At 44.2% G+C, this 18,804-nt stretch overlaps 1 protein-coding gene and 1 pseudogene across 2 annotated transcripts in view; one reads left to right on the top strand and one right to left on the bottom strand.

The window, feature by feature from the left end:
• The window catches only part of LOC117058283 (sodium channel protein type 4 subunit alpha-like), a 98,765-nt gene that overhangs the window by 47,847 nt on the left and 32,114 nt on the right, over nt 1-18,804 (bottom strand). For both annotated transcript variants that reach the window (XM_033169348.1, XM_033169347.1), the window contains exons 6-10: nt 18,013-18,104; nt 15,334-15,633; nt 14,305-14,368; nt 12,986-13,127; nt 10,743-10,955 (exon numbers count right to left, since the gene is read on the bottom strand). In XM_033169348.1, coding sequence (XP_033025239.1) covers nt 10,743-10,955; nt 12,986-13,127; nt 14,305-14,368; nt 15,334-15,633; nt 18,013-18,104 — 811 coding nt within the window. The remainder of the gene's footprint in view (nt 1-10,742; nt 10,956-12,985; nt 13,128-14,304; nt 14,369-15,333; nt 15,634-18,012; nt 18,105-18,804) is intronic.
• Nucleotides 2,664-10,561, top strand: LOC117058777 (annotated as a pseudogene).

The following is an 18,804-nucleotide window of genomic DNA, read 5'->3' as shown; positions in this document are numbered from 1 at the left end:
ACTCTGAGATGCCTCAGATGCCTTCCCTTGTAGATGCCTTCAAAAAAACAAAAAACAGACGAGGACATTCAAGGCCAGAAGAGCAGCTAAGGCAGGAGGCAGGGATCGAAAAAGGGCAAATGGGTGTGATATGACTGGGGGTGAGAGTGAAATTTGATTCGGTTTGCATTTAAAGGCAAAGCTACTCCAAGACAATAATGCCCACTTACACACCACAAAGAACTCATAACCCACCAACTTTCAGTCACCAGAAACATCATAAACAGACACTGGAGAGACCTGTCAGGAGTAAGCATGGGCCAATGGTACCAAATAGTATGGGAAACAGCCTTACTAGAAAAAATAACCAATAAGCTGAAAATGGCACGGGGACAAATAGAAGAAGACACCTTCACCCCAGTATGGCTCCCCTTTATCACACACACAGCCCAACAAGACAGTGACAAAAATCCACCAACAGCATACAAAAATCAATATGGCTAACCTGATCCAAAACACCCACCCACCTGACTCACACATGAAAACAAAGACCACCACAGCCAACCACAAATGAACAACCACACCCTAGGCCAACCCCAACCTCTCTCACCACCAAAGGAACACAAGCGAACAACAGAGAACCTGCACAAGCAACGCTGACACCAAACCCTACATATATTAAGTAAAATATAAACATCATCACCCGACCCCCCCCATCCTCCCCCCCCGTCCACCTCTTTCCCTCCTAATGTCTCAACAAATGAAACTGATTTGTAAAAGTGATACATGGAAAAAAAATACAAAAGAGAGACATTGCACATACTTTTATAAATGAAGAAATCTTTAATAAAAATACTTCAAAAAAATAAAAATAAAGGCAAAGCTACAAACTTTGCTCTTTCCAATACAATAAGCAAACTGGAACATCCTTCGAAACTTGCACTCCCCTAAGTCCCCTAAGTGACTTTTCCCCTGCACTTTCTAGGCAGAGGCCTGTCCCTGATTTTAAGGTTCCATGTTCAAGTAGGGTGTGTGTTTTTTTTTTGCCTCGAGCTTTCCCCGTGAAAACCTGCTCTTTAAAGCTGAATCGGAGCAAACGTCAGTTTGGAGTTCGATGTTTGCTCTGATTTAGCTTTAAAGAGCAGGTTATCGTGGGAGAAGCTCTGTGGGAAAAGCCGGGGGGGTGCTTGGACACAGAGCTTTAAACTGTAGACTGTGCCTGGAAAAAGCGGAGGAAAGACAAGTGTAGATAAACCCTGAACCAGAACAAACAGCAATTTTCTGTGGATTGCCATTGTTCCGATTCAGCAGTAAAGAGTGGGTTTTCACAGGGAAATTGCCAAATAAAATCACCTCACAGAAATGAATATACTAGTTTAATGTGCATAAAAGTGCATATATTCATGACGATAACATGCAAAATGTGCCTATTAGGCAATATTGCAAGCGAAAATGTGTATATTAGGAAAATTCACATAAAAATGCGGATGAATTTTCATGAGTACTTTTTTTAAATAAAAAAATCACTAACTAATTTGGAAATGTAGAGAACTGAACTTCGGAGAAATGGAAAGTGGAAAAATGAGAAACAGAAACCAAAACATTTGTCCACCGAAGCTGCTAGGTATTGGTCATCGTATGTGATATAATAGAGGAATAAGCATTAGTTGATATATGTGGCATTCAGGGCCATCTCATCCATAGGGGCTAGTGGCGTGGCACGCCAGGGCGCCGGGGCCCCCAGGGGCACCCCTGCGAGCCCACCGGCATACCGGGCGCCCCCCTCCCCAACCCGCCCCCACCCCCATGCCGGCCTCCCGTACCAGGAGCACTGGAAGGGCGCGCAGAGCCCCGCGCCGCTCCAGCGCCACCCCCCTCATTCCCCGCTCTCTCACCCCCCCTCCCAAGGGGCGGCAAGCGCGGGACAGAGGCGGCACGCCGGGGGCACCGGAGGGATCGTCGCGCCAGGGCGGCCGATCTCCCTAAGACGGCCCTGGTGGCATTATGCAGTATGTAAAAGGAAGGGGTATGAAAAACAACATGGAAGGAAAGGTAGGAAATCAAATCATAAGAGAAATGTATAACAAATTTGAAACTAATTGGTTAAAGTTTAAAAAAAATGCATTTTTTTTTTTGATGAGCTGCCACAAGAGAATCCATACTGCCTGTGAGTAGAAGCAGGCACACAATAATTTCACCATGGGCTGATGTGGCTGGCATTCGTGAGGGGCTGAAGGAGAAGCTCACATATGAGAAGTGCATAGCAGGCAGGTCAGGCTGAAGGCAAATTACAGGTCGTACCTTGGTTCTCAAACGCCTTGGTACTCAGACGTTTTGGCTCCCAAATGCCGCAAACCCAGAAGTGAGTGTTCCAGTTTACGAACATTTTTCGGAAGCCGAAGGACGCAGTTTCTGCGGCTTCCGATTGAGTGCAGGAAGCTCCTGCAGCCAATCGGAAGCCGCGCCTTGGTTTTCGAACCATTTCTTTTTTCTGAGAGTTGAGGGTGCTCTGAGAGACCGCTACCTGTGTTGCATGGGCTCATTCCATTTTAACCCTTAAAAAAAAAGGTTTTATAAGATTTTGTTTCAAAGCCCTATAGAACGTATTAGCCTAAGATGAGTGCGAAAGTCTTGCTGCACAGGGGCGCCGACGTGCCCCCCCCCACTGAGGGGGGTGCGGTCACATGACGGGTCACATGACGCTGCCTGGGAAGCACGGAGGACGATCTTCGCGCTTGCTTCCCCCAACCGCCCTCCAACTCCTGGGCTGCCGGTCAGAGGCTGGGAATAACAAAGACAAAGATCGCCCTCGCTCGTTCCAGATACTGCCCGGCTCCTGGGCTTCTGGGCTGCTGAGTGGAGGCTGGGGCTGGGGCATGTGGAAGGGTGGTGGCCCCCTCAATATGATGGGGTGCAGCCCCATGTGCTCCATCTACCTGGCACCCCTGCTGCTGAATTAAGACTTGTGCAACTTAAGATATGCCTCTGCCACTGGAGATCTGCAACGCCGTAAATGCACCAGCAGAAGTCCATGCCAGTGAATCAGCTGTGCTGTGCAACTCCATGGGCAGGGGAACCGAAACAGGGCAGAGACAAGGGAACAACTAAGAGGAGTAGCCATATGCCATATAGTATACCCCCATCAGACCCCAATCGCGCAAACCCCCCCCCCCCAAGTTGGTGCGACGTTATGCCCAATTTAGAAGGATTCAAAGGAGTGCAGAAAAGTCACTGTTTCCCCATCATCTGCTGCTGTGCCCACTCTGCCACCATGGAACATACAATACAAATGCACTTCAATCCCTGGCATTATGTGCTTTTTTTAGGGTGCCGTTTTCTCCCCTCGGCTTTTCCACTCCAAGTGCTTCATTTGTTCAGGACTGATGGGAAGAAGGAGACTTTCTATATCTGTTCAGTTTTAAGCAGCTCCAGGAAGCGAGAGGCAAGTCTTGCTGACGGCAAGATATATTTATGCTGTCAGTAAACAAGGAAGCTAAGTGGTTGTGTCACAGCTCAGGAATGGACTGGCAAACTGCTGGCTCATAGGATCCTGCTGCAGGCTCCCCGACAGCGGCAGTCGAACTTCTGTTACTCCACCCTGTGCTGACATCTTGGAAGGATGTACAACTAAAATGGTTAAAGGACAAGGAGGCAAACCAAGCCCTCTGCAAATAGAATCGTCTCCCGATGCTTCATTTTCTTTTAACCAAGCAAGTCACACACAAAAATAAACCGACAAAAGAAACAGAATCCATTCAAACATGATACTCTCCACTGTCATTGAGAATCGCCCATGCCTGCTTAATACTATCTGGGAAAAGCCAGCTTGAACAAAAATATATTCTAGCATGTCCAACATTATGTTCGGGTTTGGGGGTAGGGTTGGGAAGCAAATAAAACAACTCCCAATTCAATTCCTAGCAGCATGCAGACAGAGGGTTTTTAGCCAACTTGCACAGGTGCCCTGAAATTATCCCCCCAAAGGACCTTTTTAACTTGGCCTTTGACACCTGAGATGTATATTTCCAGGAACCTCCCCCCCTCCTGCTGGGCAACGCTGTACAGGCCGGTGCAACCTCACAGTTTGGCCTCCTCTGCCCCCTCAATATTGGGGTGGGGGATGCTGAGCCCCCTAATAAGGAATATGGAGGGGGCTGACGACACCTACGCCCCCTGAGACAGAATAAAACACAGACCATCCCTGGCCGAAAAGCAGAAATTTTTGGACAAACATCTGGAAGAGCTTAAAGGTACGCCACTTGATTCATCTTTACATAGACGTCCAGGAGTATTTCCACCGCCGGGGGTACCAGGACCAAGTGATAAAGACCCAGAAGAAGGCAAGAAAGCAGAAGCAACTGGAGGAGAAGATTAAAACAAAGGAATATGGCGCTCAAGTTAATGACATGGAATGTACGGGGATTGAACCAGAGACCAAAGAGACGCAGAGTATTTCATGGATTGGAAAAGAAGAATTTGGACATTATATGTTTACAGGAGACACACATAGTTCGGCGACATAGAAGATTACTACAAAACAAAAAGCTAGGCCAAGAGTTCATATCATCAGATAAGGTCAAAAAGAGAGGTGTGGTAATATATGCAAAGGAGAAATTTAGCCCAAAACAGTTATTTAAAGATGAAGAAGGGAGATATATCGCAATTGAAATTAAAATACAAGGCGAAAAATTCTTGATTCTGGGACTTTATGCACCAAATGATGGAAAGTCAATTTTCTACAAAAAAATACATGACTTGCTGTTGGACTATTTGGACTATAAATTAGTTTGCCTTGGAGACTTTAATGGTGCAGTTTCCACTTTAATGGACAGATCCCAAAGAACTAAATTAACAAATGATGGGAAACTACCTAAGACTTTCTTTGAAATGGTGGACAATTTAAATTTGGAGGATGCTTGGAGGTTGAAAAACCCCACCGATACTGAGGCAACTTATTTTAGCGAATCTCAGCAGTCATGGTCGAGGATAGATTATATTTGGATATCGAACGAATTGGCACCTAAAATACAAAAAGCAGAAATCGGCCCAAAGACCTATTCGGACCACAATCCTGTACAGGTAACTCTCAAAATGGTTTCCAAGGGTTCTTTCAGATGGAGAATGGATGACGCGTTGATGAGAGACACCAAGCTGGTAGAAAGAGCTGTGAAAAAGATGAAGGAGTATTTTCAAATCAACTGGAATTCGGAGGTAGAAAAAAGAACTGCCTGGGATGCAAGTAAAGCGGTAATGAGAGGATTCCTCATAAGTGAAAAAGCAAAAAAGAAAAGATTACAAAATGCGGAAATGGAAAGACTGTTGAAATTAATCAAAGTTAAAGAAAAAGAGTTAAGAGGTCATCCCAAATCTTTAAGAATTCAAAAGGAAATTAAATACTTACAATCCCAGTATGCTAAAATTATGAACCAAGATATAGAATGGAAATTGAAAATGATGAAACAAAGATCATTTGAATCAGCGAATAAATGTGGAAAACTACTAGCTTGGCAACTGAAGAAAAGACAAAAGGCAAATGTCATCGGCAACTTAGTAGTAAATGGGAAAATAGTGGAGAACCCGGAGGAAATCAGAAAGTGTTTTCAAAAATTTTACAAGCAACTGTACAAGGAGGAGAGGATAAAAGAAGAAGAGATAGACCGATTTCTGCAACAAAATAGTCTGCAAAAAGTCCCAGAGGATAAACTAGTAACCCTCAACCACCCAATATCGACCCAAGAGATTGAGGATGCAATTAAGAATATGCAATTAGGAAAGGCACCAGGACCAGATGGACTAACAGCAAAGTTTTATAAGACTCTAAAAGATTGGCTTTCGCAGCCTTTGAAAGAAATTTGCAATAAAATACTAGAAGGAGATAGGGCACCAGAGACGTGGAAAGAAGCCTTTATCACACTGATCCCAAAACCAGATACAGATAGAACGCTAATGAAAAATTATCGGCCAATTTCCCTTTTGAATGTGGATTACAAAATCTTTGCAAATGTTATGGCTACAAGATTAAAAAGAGTGCTAAAAGACTATATACATAAAGATCAGGCAGGTTTCCTTCCAGGAAGACAAATAAGCAATAATACAAGAATTATTGTGGACATTTTAGAAAAACTGGAAAGAAACATAAATACAGAGGCAGCACTATTGTTTATTGATGCGGAGAAAGCCTTTGACAAGGTATCTTGGATGTTTATGAAAAAGAATTTGGAAAAGATGGGAGTTGGAGAAAGATTCTTAAATGGCATCAAAGCCATTTATACAGAACAAAAAGCAAAAATAATAGTAAACGGTGTGATATCGGAGGAAATTGAAGTTGAAAAAGGAACAAGACAAGGGTGCCCTATCTCCCCTTTATTATTTATTACGGTCCTGGAGGTCCTTTTAAATATGTTACGAAAAGAGAAACAGATAAAAGGAATTAGGGTGGGAGAGAAAGAATACAAATTACGCGCCTTCGCAGATGATTTGATGTTATCCCTGCAAGAACCGGAAAGCAGTGTCCCCAAAGCTCTGGAATTAATTGAACAATTTGGACGAGTAGCTGGCTTCAAATTAAACAAACAGAAAACCAAAGTTCTAAGTAAAAATATGAGTGCAGAACAGATACAAAGATTACAAGATGGCACAGGCCTCAATTTTGTTAAATCGGTAAAATATCTAGGAATCAATCTCACAGCAAAAAATGTGAACCTGTACAAAGACAATTATGAAAAGCTGTGGATAGAGATAAAGAAAGATCTGGAGATATGGACAAGATTAAAACTGTCGTTAATGGGAAGAATAGCAGCGATTAAAATGAATGTCCTACCAAGGATGCTGTTTTTATTCCAAGCCATACCAATTTTGGATAAAATGGACTGTTTTAAGATATGGCAAAGGGACTTATCGAAGTTTATATGGCAGGGCAAAAAGCCGAGAATTAAGTTTAAGATTCTGACAGACTCCAAAGAGAGAGGAGGCTTTGCCCTGCCGGATTTAAGACTTTATTTTGAAGCAGCGGCCTTTTGCTGGCTGAAAGACTGGTTTAAATTAGAGAATGTAGATGTTTTGGACTTGGAAGGTCATGATAATATGTTTGGATGGCATGCATACCTTTGGTATGACAAAGTTAAAATCCACAGAACTTTCAAAAGTCATATAATCAGGAAATCTCTGTATCAGGTTTGGATTAGATATAAGGACTTATTGGAGAGAAAGACTCCTAGATGGATATCTCCAGTGGAGGCCAAGGCCTATAAGAGACCAAACATGTCTGCAAGTTGGCTACGATATATGGACATATTGCAGCAGGAAGGGGACTCGTTTAAGTTGAAATGTTACGATCAAGTCAAAAACCAAGTCCCTGACTGGCTGCAATATCACCAGGTACATGAAACATTTAAATTAGATAAAAAAATTGGTTTTCAAGTGGAAAAATCAAAACTGGAAACAGAACTGATCGAATCAAATTCTAAAAACCTTTCCAAAATGTACAATTTGTTGCTAGAGTGGCATACGAAAGATGAATTGGTTAAATCAACAATGATAGACTGGGCAAAAGATGTGGGTCATAATATTATGATGGATGACTGGGAGAGATTGTGGCAGAAAGGTATCAATTTTACTGCATGTAATAGCTTAAGAGAAAATGTAATGAAAATGATATACAGATGGTATCTGACACCAGTTAAGTTATCTAGAATGAATTCTAAAATGTCGGATGTGTGTTGGAAATGTAAATCCTCAAAAGGTACCTTCTATCATATGTGGTGGTCGTGTCCAAGGGTGAAGGCCTTCTGGGATAAGATTTATAATGAGCTTAAGAAGGTAATGAAAATTACCTTTTGTAAGAAACCAGAGGCATTCCTTTTGAGCATGACCAACGAAGAGATACCCAGTCAGGATAGAGCTTTTTTTATGTATGCCACGACAGCGGCTAGAATTTTATTGGCAAGAATTTGGAAGGGTGAAGAGATACCGACAATTGAAGAATGGCAGATGAAGTTGATGGAGTATATGGAGCTCGCAGACCTGACCGCCAGAATCCGAGACCAGAGGGAGGAGAAGGTGTCGCAAGACTGGAAGAAATTTAAGGACTATTTACTTAAATATGCTAAATTGAACGTTTGAATATTTGAGCAGAAATATATAGAAGAACCGGCTTTAGAAGTTTAAGGTTAGTTATAACGCTGTAAAAGAAATTTTTGATGTGACAGATTTATTTGTTTAAGAAAGTATTAAGATATAGAATATAAGTTAAGAAATATATTGATTTAGATAAATTTAAAGAACATGAGGATATTGAGTATAAGTTAATGGGAAAAGAAAGGAAGCTACCTAAAGAGTATATATGTTTTTGAAGACAGAGGAGGGACCAGGGGAAGTCCCCCTAAGAAGTAGAAATAAGTAGAGAAACAAAGATAAGTTGGTAAGGTTTGTATAAGCTTTCTTTTTCTGGTATGTTAATGTTGTGTTTTTTATTGTTGATTGTTTACTATGTTTTTTCTCCTTTTATGTCTATGTATGTTTAATGTTGTTTTTGTTTTGTTTCATGATAAAACAATAAAATCTTATTAAAAAAAAGAAAAGAATAAAACACAGACCAAATTGGAGTGCAGATGAGCCCATTCTCTTGTACAAAAAGAAATTGTTATAAGAATTTACAATTATTTTATATATATATCTTATAGTTGTTATTAATTTTCCAAGCAAACAGGCCACATGTCTGAGGCAGACAGGTCTCACACTATTTTGACTCTCACAAATGACCAAATGTTTACCAAATGGGTCTCTTCAAGGAAGGAGGGGTGAGGGATTTAATTGTTCCAGGAATTAAAGAAGATTACAAGAGAAAATCTGCCCTTATTCCCTTATGGGGTACACAGGAGCCCTTGCAAAGTCCTTTGCAGGTTCTCCATTGGTAGGAGTAAAAAACAGAGGCCAACCAGAGAAAACTGAGAAGCAAAGCAGCTAGTTTGCTTGGAAAATTAATAACAACTATAATATATATATAAAAGAATTATAAATTCTTATAACAAAATCAACTCTATCAAAGGTTGCCCTGTGTTGTAAAAATTTAGGGTGCACTCTACGACAGACACAACAACCAGAACAATCCTGAGGCCATTCTGACTCTCCCAAAACGACCTCAAATATTCTTCTGCAGTAGGAGGAAGGAAGGAAATGGGGAAAGCTTTCCCACTTGCAAATCCAGTTAATAAAACTGCCTGGAATGTAGGGGGCTTACCCCTCCCTGCAAATCCAGTCTTGCAAGTTTATGTTAAGCTGAGTGAAATGTCAATAGGTGTAAGTTTGTAAATAAGAGATTTGGGTAACCAAAGTACCTACCATCTCAATAGAATGACCTGGCTACCATTATCAGATACCTAGGCAGGCAGGAGAGAAGCAACATTCTCAAATTTCTGTGCGAGACCACCTTCTTCCATGATACTTTTCAGGTGGTCTTTGGCTAAGGGGTGGGCAATTTCAAAAGTCTTTAAAGGGGCTTGCACACTTTTGCTCTGGGTCTCTTTTACCTTCTTGCAAGAAGGGGGAGGGAACTCTTGTTCCAACAGAAAAATAAAGATCTGCCTTGCTTTCTCTGGATCCTGCTTCCCTCCATTCATCTCTGACCAATGATGGACTTAGTCCAGGGGTCAGCAAACTTTTTCAGCAGGGGGCCGGTCCACTGTCCCTCAGACCTTGTGGGGGGCCGCACTATTTTTTTTGGGGGGGGGAGAACAAATTCCTAATGCCCCACAAATAACCCAGAGATGCGTTTTAAATAAAAGCACACAATCTACTCACGTAAAAACACCAGGCAGGCCCCACAAATAACCCAGAGGTGCATTTTAAATAAAAGCACACATTCCACCCATGTAAAAACATGCTGCTTTCCGGACCGTCCGCGGTCCAGATTTAGAAGGCGATTGGGCCAGATCCGGGCCCCGGGCCTTAGGTTGCCTACCCATGACTTAGTCCCTTGCTGAGTTGGGCAGCAAAAGCCAAACCCCGATCTTATTTATACATCGCCTGAATCACCTGAGAAAGGGAAAATGCAGAACAGTATTGGCACACTCAGCGCTTTCGGAACTGGGCGAGGCAGAGTAAAGGAGTACCATCAAAAAGCCACCAACCAGGGGGAGGGGGGGGGGTCAGGAACGGAAGTTGACGCGCAAGCTGTACAAGTGCATCAAGAAAGCATCAAAGCAGAAACAGATCCGACGTGGGGTGAAAGAGGTCCAGAAATTCATCAATAAAGGCAAGAAGGGGATCACAGTTCTTGCAGGAGACACACTTCCTATTGATGTCTATTGCCACATCCCCATCATGTGTGAAGACAGGAGCCTTCCATATGTCTACATTCCTTCCAAAACGGACTTGGGAGCAGTTGCAGGTTGAAAGCGACCAACGTGTGTTATCATGATCAAGCCCCATGAGGAATATCAGGAAGCCTATGATGAGTGTATGGAGGATGTGGAGGCTCTTCCCCTCCCTTTGTGAAGAACATCAGTAAGAGATGCTACTAAGACTGACAAACAGGCACTTGCCTGGGCAGTAGCTTGACCCTGATTTTAGAGGAGCGGGGCAAGGAAGAGAATACTGCAATTGGCACTGTCACCAGCCCTGTGGCTCATACCCGCTTCAAGTGCCAGTTATTAAGCAACTGATTTAGAAAGAAGTTATTGGCAGCAAGGGAAGTTTGTGAAGCTGGGGTGGGGGGAAGGTGGAGAGATTAAACTAATTAAAACACTTAAAAAAAAGCCACCAACCAGCCTTTGTTGCTCCTCCTGGTGTTTTTTCAGCTGCTCCACCATCTGCTGGAACTCTGCCTCCTTCTCCTGCTCCTCCAGCAGAGTTGCATCGTTCTGCTCGGCATAAGCCATCGCTACCACAGCCAGGATCAGGTTGATGAGGTAGAAGGATCCCAAGAATATGACCAGAACGAAAAAGATCATGTACGTTTTCCCAGCCGCTCGCAAGGTCTATGGGGAAGAAGAAGAAGAGCCCTGTCACCCTTTCTACCAAAGGATCCCTCACCTCTAACTTCAGATACAGTCTTTTGCTTTCTGTGCATGCTCAAGGGCACCTCTTCGTGTTGCTTCTTCACACGTTTCCTTAGCATTTGAAAATACAATTCTGGGACTGGAGACTAAACTGGACGAGGCTGTCACTGGATGTTTTCCCTGCTTACATTTCTGTAAAAAGCAGCCCAAGATTCAGGTCAGCGCCGTGGTGTTGGTGTTGTGATGGATTTAACCTATTATTATTATTATTATTATTATTATTATTATTATTATTATTTTATACCCTGCCCATCTGGCTGGGTTTCCCCAGCCACTCTGGGCGGCTCCCAACAGAATATTAAAAACACGATAAAACATCAAACATTAAAAACTTCCCTAAACAGGGCTGCCTTCAGATGTCTTGTTTATTTCCTTGACATCTGGTGGGAGGGCGTTCTACAGGACAGGCGCCACTACCAAGAAGGCCCTCTGCCTGGTTCCCTGTAACCTTGCTTCTCACAGGGAGGGAACCACCAGAAGGCCCTCGGAGCAAGACCTCAGTGTTGGGGCTGAACAATGGGGGTGGATGCGCTCCTTTTACTGCCCAGGTAATTTTAGGCTCTGGGCGCAATGGACTTGTGGGAATCTCCTCTTTAGAGGTAATATATATTACTCCACTTGTTTTGAAATGTGGCAAGAGAGTCCTGCTGCGATTGGAGACGTTGCCCCTCATTCTGATAATTCAGCCCCGGACGTTTAACTCAAAGTCTTGCCCTGACACCACCACTGGGTTTAACCATTTCCCCACATGCTGTTTGCCGGGTGGAAAATTGTTTGCCCATGGTACATTCTTCCAAATTCTCTCTACCTCCAGGAACTTTCCCCACAATCAATCTGTTGTCCAAGGAAACCCTGTGGAGGATTACAGTGAAGGGGAATTTTTATTAGAGTGCACACACAGTTCGTGTAAAATGCAGGTCAACCCTATTAAGTTTCACCCTTCAGTTAAGGGTGTGTCCCCAGAATGCACTCAACACTCTCCAGCAAATCCAGGTGGCAAACACAAGACTGACATGACGGGCAAGGTGTTTTTATCAGGAATGTTTGTCAGCTGTTCGTGACCTTCTCACTGCCCTTGTTCACGCACCAAAGTAAACCACAGCCATGATCTCTGGCTTAGCGTCACACCCAGACCAGAGATCGCGGCTTGTTTTGATCTAAAGCACCGCAATCAGCAAACCAAGAAGCAACCTTGGCTACAGATCATGGTTCGTTGAGACCATAACAAGCCATGATCCCTGGTTTGGATATGATGCTAAGTGAGAAAACACAGTTTGTTTCCTCCCAGTTCATGCTAGCAGCAAAGCAGACACAATTTGCCCATGCCTGGTAAACCATAGAATCATAGAACTGGAAGAGACCACAAGGGCCATCCAGTCCAACCCCCTGCCAAGCAGGAAACACCATCAAAGCATTCCTGACAGATGGCTGTCAAGCCTCTGTTTAAGACCTCCAAAGAAGGAGACTCCACCACACTCCTTGGCAGCAAATTCCACTGTCAAACAGCTCTTACTGTCAGGAAGTTCTTCCTAATGTTTAGGTGGAATCTTCTTTCTTGTAGTTTGAATCCATTGCTCCGTGTCCGCTTCTCTGGAGCAGCAGAAAACAACCTTTCTCCCTCCTCTATATGACATCCTTTTATATATTTGATCATGGCTATCATGTCACCCATTAACCTTCTCTTCTCCAGCATACCAACAGCATACAAATCAATATGGCTAACCTGATCCAAAACACCCACCCACCCGACTCACACATGTGAACACCAAGGAACCCCTAATGAGCTTCCATGGAACTACAAAGCTCTCCGGAATATAGAATCATAGAACTTTAAAGTTGGAAGAGACCCCGGGGGTCCAACCCCCTGCAATGCAGAAATCTCAACTAGATCATACAGGCGGCCACAAAGCCCCGGGTTTTCTTGGAACGACAACATAAGTTTGGCCTACCAGTTGAAAGAGGTTCTCCCAGTAGTCTTGAGTCATGAGACGGAATAGGGAGAGGAAGGCCCAGCTGAAGGTGTCATAGCTTGTGTAGCCGTAGTTTGGGTTCCGGCCAGCTTTCATGCAGAGATACCCTTCTGGGCATTGCCTACAAGAGGGAGGGAATGGTGTCAGCATGACATCATGGAAGGAGAGGTCATAAGAGCAGCATCAACTCCCTACTAAATCCATGCAGAACCCAGGCATGAAATATCCACACACAAACACCCTGCCTCAATATAGGGTTGCCAGCTTTAAGAATTGCATAGCAGCCCTGTCATCCAACACTTTTCCCCAGCAGAGATTAACAGTAGCCAGCTACCAGGTAATGATGGAGTTCTGCTCTTGTCAGGTCTATTGACTCTTGGAATTCGAACAGGGCTAGACATAGAACAGGAGACGTAAAAGGTAAAGGTAAAAGTAAAGGACCCCTGGACAGTTAAGTCCAGTCAAAGGTGACTATGGGGTTGTGGCAATCATCTCACTTCAGGCCAGGCAAGCCGGCATTTGTCCACAGACAGCTTTCCGGGTCATGTGGCCAGCAGGACAAACCGCTTCTGGCGCAACGGGACACCGTGACAGAAACCAGAGCGCGCAGAAACGCCGTTTACTTTTCTGCCACAGTAGTACCTATTTATCTCCTTGCACTGGCGTGCTTTCGAACTGCTAGGTTGGCAGGAGCAGGGACAGAGCAACGGGAGCTCACCCCATTGTGGGGATCGGCAAGCCCAAGAGGCTCACTGGTTTAGACCACAGCGCCACCCACATCCCATCAAAAGGATGGCCACACTGGCCAGGTAATGAATTTGAACTGCCGACCTTCTGATAGGCAAGCCTAGGAGGCTCAGTGGTTTAGGAGGAGGCGGGACCTTTAGTCTCAGCAACTGGTTTCATGCTGTAAGACCTACAGGGAATGAGCTGCTGTGTTCATTAGGCCTGACACTCAGCTGAGCCTGTAAAGATCGTGTTTTTGGCTCATCCAGAGTTAACTGCAACTTTGAACTGTGTTGATTTATCGACCGGCTCGCTCTGTGACCGTTAGCCAATGTGGTACCCTCTAGATGTCACAGGATTCTAAATCAGTCCCAAACAGCGTGTCCAGTTGTCTCAACGAGATCAAAAACATATTGAGGGCACCATGTTTGAGGGACTCCACCCCCACCCCACCATTCTTTAAATCAGCACAGTTTTCACACTGATTTAAAATGGTCGAGTCACTAGAAGACAGATCCCCTCCCCACTCCCACTCCCAAGAGGGACCCGCGGTCGGGACAGATCTCACTCACCCTGCGTCGGAGCTGTTCCCACAGAGCAGGGCATCAAGCGCACCCTCAAGGAAATAAAAATTTTCTTCGCGAGAAAGAAAAGGCGGGTGTGAGAATAAAGTTTGGAATGTAACACAACTGCAGGTTTAAAGCAACGAGTAGAAGAGTCGAACTAGATATGACAAGGGAACCCACAATCAGGATCTCAACCAGAGAAGCTTAAAGTTAAAAGCAGATGGGTTGGGGTGGGGCTTGCCAAACTGGATCAGGCCTATGGTGCTGACTGAGTAGAATCACAGAATTGTAGCGTTGGAGGGGGTCATGAACGTCACCTACAGTCCAACCCCCTGCAATGCAGGAATCTCTTTGCCCAACATGGGGCTTGAACCCACGACCCTGAGATTAAGAATTGGGGCGAGTCTTTTTTGAGGACATCTTTAACTTTATGGCAATGAATGTCACAAGCCAGAGATGTGTTTGGTGAAGCATCTCCTTTTGTATGTCATGCACCGAAGTTTCATTGGAAGACCTGTGAGTCCTGGATGAATGAATCGATTTATTACGGTCACAGACCAGAAATATGGACATATACAGCGACAGAGTACATGTAAATATAGATAGGTTGAAATTAAACTCTATAAGCTAGAGCACAATAAATGATACAGATATAAAACAAAATATGTAGGTCAAGACCTACAGAGAGGTCCCTCCGCCCATCAGCTTTGATAACACCAGGACCTGTGAGTTTTAACCTGTGAGTCTTAGTGCTATGAAAGTTGGTGGTGGTGGGGAAATCTCTCAGTCCAATCCTGGAGCGACTTCCCTTGAACTGGCTACCTGTGGTCACCGCAGAGGGGAAAGCCTTTAGCCTTGCGAGCATAAAACCGCTAGCACTTAATTGCACATTTAGCTCATATACAAATGTATTTATGTATATCAGCTAATTAAGTGCTAGCGGTTCAGGTTTGAGATGCCCATCCGGTATCTGGCACCGCTCCGGGCCAAGTCAAAAGCGACAGAATCAGCAGCTCTTGAAAAAGCAGCCCTTACCTTCATTGTGAATGTACTCATCCCAGTCAAAGGTCTCGTTGCTATACAGGGTGCCGTTGTCGTACAGGGTGCTGTTGTCGTACAGGGTGCCGTTGTCATACAGAGTGGTGTTGCCAATGAAACCGCCATCAAGTGTGTCGTTGGTGAACGGCGGCCACCGCACACACTTTTGCCGCAGGTTCCCCATGAACAGCTGCAGGCCGATGAGGGCGAAGACGGCCAAGCAGAATACTGTGAGGATCATGACATCGGAGAGCTTCTTCACAGACTGGATCAATGCACCCACAATAGTTTTCAGCCCTAGTTGCGGGGTGGGAGAGAAACGGCATTACTTACAGGCAACAAACTGAGCTTGGTGGCTTTATTTAAAAAAAAAATCCTACTATATATCTCTATCTCTATCTCACTCTATATTTGATTTTACATATTTAATTTCATTGTACACAGGTTGTACAATGACAATAAAAGGTATTATTATTATTATTATTATTATTATTATTATTATTATTATTATTATTAAATTTACAGTCATATCACAACACATCCAAAGTTACAAGATTCTCCCAAATCTCTGGACTTCCCACCTTTCCCTCTGTGGGTTCTGTTATTAAATCTTTTCTACTGCATTTTTTAAAAAAAATAATCCTGATTATTTATGAATCCATTGTATTCATAGCGCTCATTACATTAGAATTGTTATTGCAGTGCTGCAGTTATTGCAGTTTTCAGCTGCTTTCAGTGTTCTTTAAGATAAATTGTAAATTCCCCCCATTCCTTATTAAAGTTGTGGTCTCCCTGATTCCTGAGCTTTCCGGTCAGTTTTGCCATTTTGGCATAGTCCAATAGCTTCATTCCTCTCTGGTAGGGACCAACATATTATATTACATTATATTAATTGTATTGTATTATATTATATTATATTATATTATATTATATTATATTATATTATATTATATTATATTATATTATATTATATTATATTATATTTTAGGCACAGTTTGCTTTGAACATAAATTCTAGCATCTGACATGCTCTGATGTCAGGGACTGGCAGGGACAAGGGACGTGGGGCTAGAGTCTGACTTGGGAGAGGGGTCAGTGATTTGTGGGGAACTGTACTGGCCTAGAGCAGGCATAGGGAACCTTCGGCTCTCCAGATGTTTCGGACTACAATTCCCATCATCCCTGACCACTGGTCCTGTTAGCTAGGGATCATGGGAGTTGTAGGCCAAAACATCTGGAGAGCCGAAGGTTCCCTATGCCTGGCCTAGAGTCAAGTGTTGGAGGCGGGGAACCTCCAGAACTAGAAGGTGGAGCACAGGCTGGATCAGGAGAAGAGGAAGAGGCAGGTCAGGCAAGGGAAGGGCCAGGTGCTTCCCTGCTTTCTCCTGCACCACAGACTCCCAGAACCAGGAGGGGACTGAAAAGGGATGAGCAGAGGAAGCTGCCATTCAGGAGCAGTCTCCGGCTGCATGTGTGCAGCCCACTGGGGGAAGGTGCATAAACCGGTGGAGGAGGAGTGGTCCCCTGTTGCTGCAACTGCTCCATAGAGTGCAGACATTCGAATAACTGCCTGGATGTGAGATGCATGTAGGTATTCAGAGCTATATAAAGGTAAAGGACCCCTGGACAGTTAAGTCCAGTCAGAGGCGACTATGGGGTTGCAGCTCTCATCTCGCTTTCAGGCCGAGGGAACTGGCGTTTGTCCACAGACAGCTTTCCAGGTCATGTGGCCAGCATGACAAAACCACTTCTGGCGCAACAAAACACTGTGACGGAAACCAGAGTGCACGGAATCACCGTTTACCTTCCCGCTGCAGCAGTACTTATTTATCTACTTGTGCTGGTGTGCTTTTGAACTGCTAGGTTGGCAGGAGCTGGGACAGAGCAATAGGAGCTCACCCCGTCACAGGGATTCGAACCGCCGACTTTCTGATTGGCAAGCCCAAGAGGCTCAGTGGTTTAGACCACAGTGCCACCTGCGTCCCAAAGTATATAAGATACAGAAGCAACTGTAAGTGTTACCTTTGACCAGGCATAGGCAACCTTCGGCTCTCCAGATGTTTTGGCCTACAACTCCCATGATCCCTAGCTAACAGGACCAGTGGTCAGGGATGATGGGAATTGTAGTCCGAAACATCTGGAGAGCCGAAGGTTGCCTATGCCTGCCTTTGACAATAGTTAACTATATGCTATGTGCATTCCTTTGGCTGGGAAGCAGCCTTAAAATCCTGTACTTAAAATCCTGGTTTTCCTGCAATATAATTTAAAGTCAACTGGTTTGCAGAGATGGGAAAAGCAGCCGCTTTTACCCTTTTTTCGCATTGTAAAAAAGCAACAAATGCACTGGCCGAGCTTTCGCCTTATAGTGTGCACCGGCATCTTCAAAAACTAGGATCTTAACATTTCCAACTTTGCTGCAGTTACCTCTTTCCCTGAAGAAGATCAAGGGTGTGCTTTGGTAATGTTTTCTACAGGGCATGTTAAAAATTTTTTTGGGGGGGTAACAGGCAACTCTTGGGCATAAAGCTAACCAAGAGCTTCCAGACCCATACAAGTTGGGGGGCCTGAATGAAGTGCGTCCAACGAACTGGAAGCCAGTTCATCTCTGATGCATATGAAAAATGAAATCTGCATGAAGGTCTTCGCCTCCATCAATGCCACCCTCCCCATTACCCACCTGGAATGACTGTGATGGTTTTAAGCGCCCGGAGAACCCGGAATGTCCGCAGAGCAGAGATGTTGCCCAAGTCTACGAACTCTGTGACATAGCTAGAAAAGAGAGGGCAAGCGAGCTGTTCATTGAAAGGCAACATATAAAAGTAGAAACAAGGGCTATCAACAGGCAAAGAGAAGGAAACAATTCCCCCAGGGATGGAACTATGTAGGAGACACAGCTCTGAAGTCAGTTGTGACGGCAGCAAATCTCCGAGTTAAAACCAGGATCTGCGAACAGCATTTGACCCATCAAGGGCATCAGAGCTCAGCTGAGGGAGACAGTGCCTGAGGAGATAAGACTGTGGGATCAGAGTCAGCATGCAAGAGACGGCAAGCTGAGCACCCTTGCTGTTAAAACTGGACCCTTTCTTTGCCCCTTTCATTGGGACAGAGCCTGGGTTCAATTAGACAGAGCTGCTGTTACAATGTCCAGTTTGGACTTGTGTCAGGATCCTGAAAAGATAGGAAAAAGGCAAAGCAAAACGTTTGATCAGTCATTTACTTTGACAGAAAGTGTATGGATACTTTAAAATCCTGCACAATTCTTCCTCGGGAGAGGAGGGATGCTAAATATCGCTTTGCAATCTTGCTTCTCACATGGCGGAACATTCAGGGTAACATTTACAGAGTAAGTCGAAACAAAATAGAAAATTCTTTCCAGTAGCACCTTAGAGACCAACTGAGTTTGTTCTTGGTATGAGCTTTCGTGTGCATGCACACTTCTTCAGATACCATGCACACGAAAGCTCATACC

The sequence above is a fragment of the Lacerta agilis genome, chromosome 14 (assembly GCF_009819535.1).
Source record: "Lacerta agilis isolate rLacAgi1 chromosome 14, rLacAgi1.pri, whole genome shotgun sequence".
Classification (NCBI taxonomy): domain Eukaryota; kingdom Metazoa; phylum Chordata; class Lepidosauria; order Squamata; family Lacertidae; genus Lacerta; species Lacerta agilis.
The sequence above is the reverse complement of the archived record's forward strand: the minus strand, read 5'-3'. Positions and strand labels throughout refer to the sequence as shown.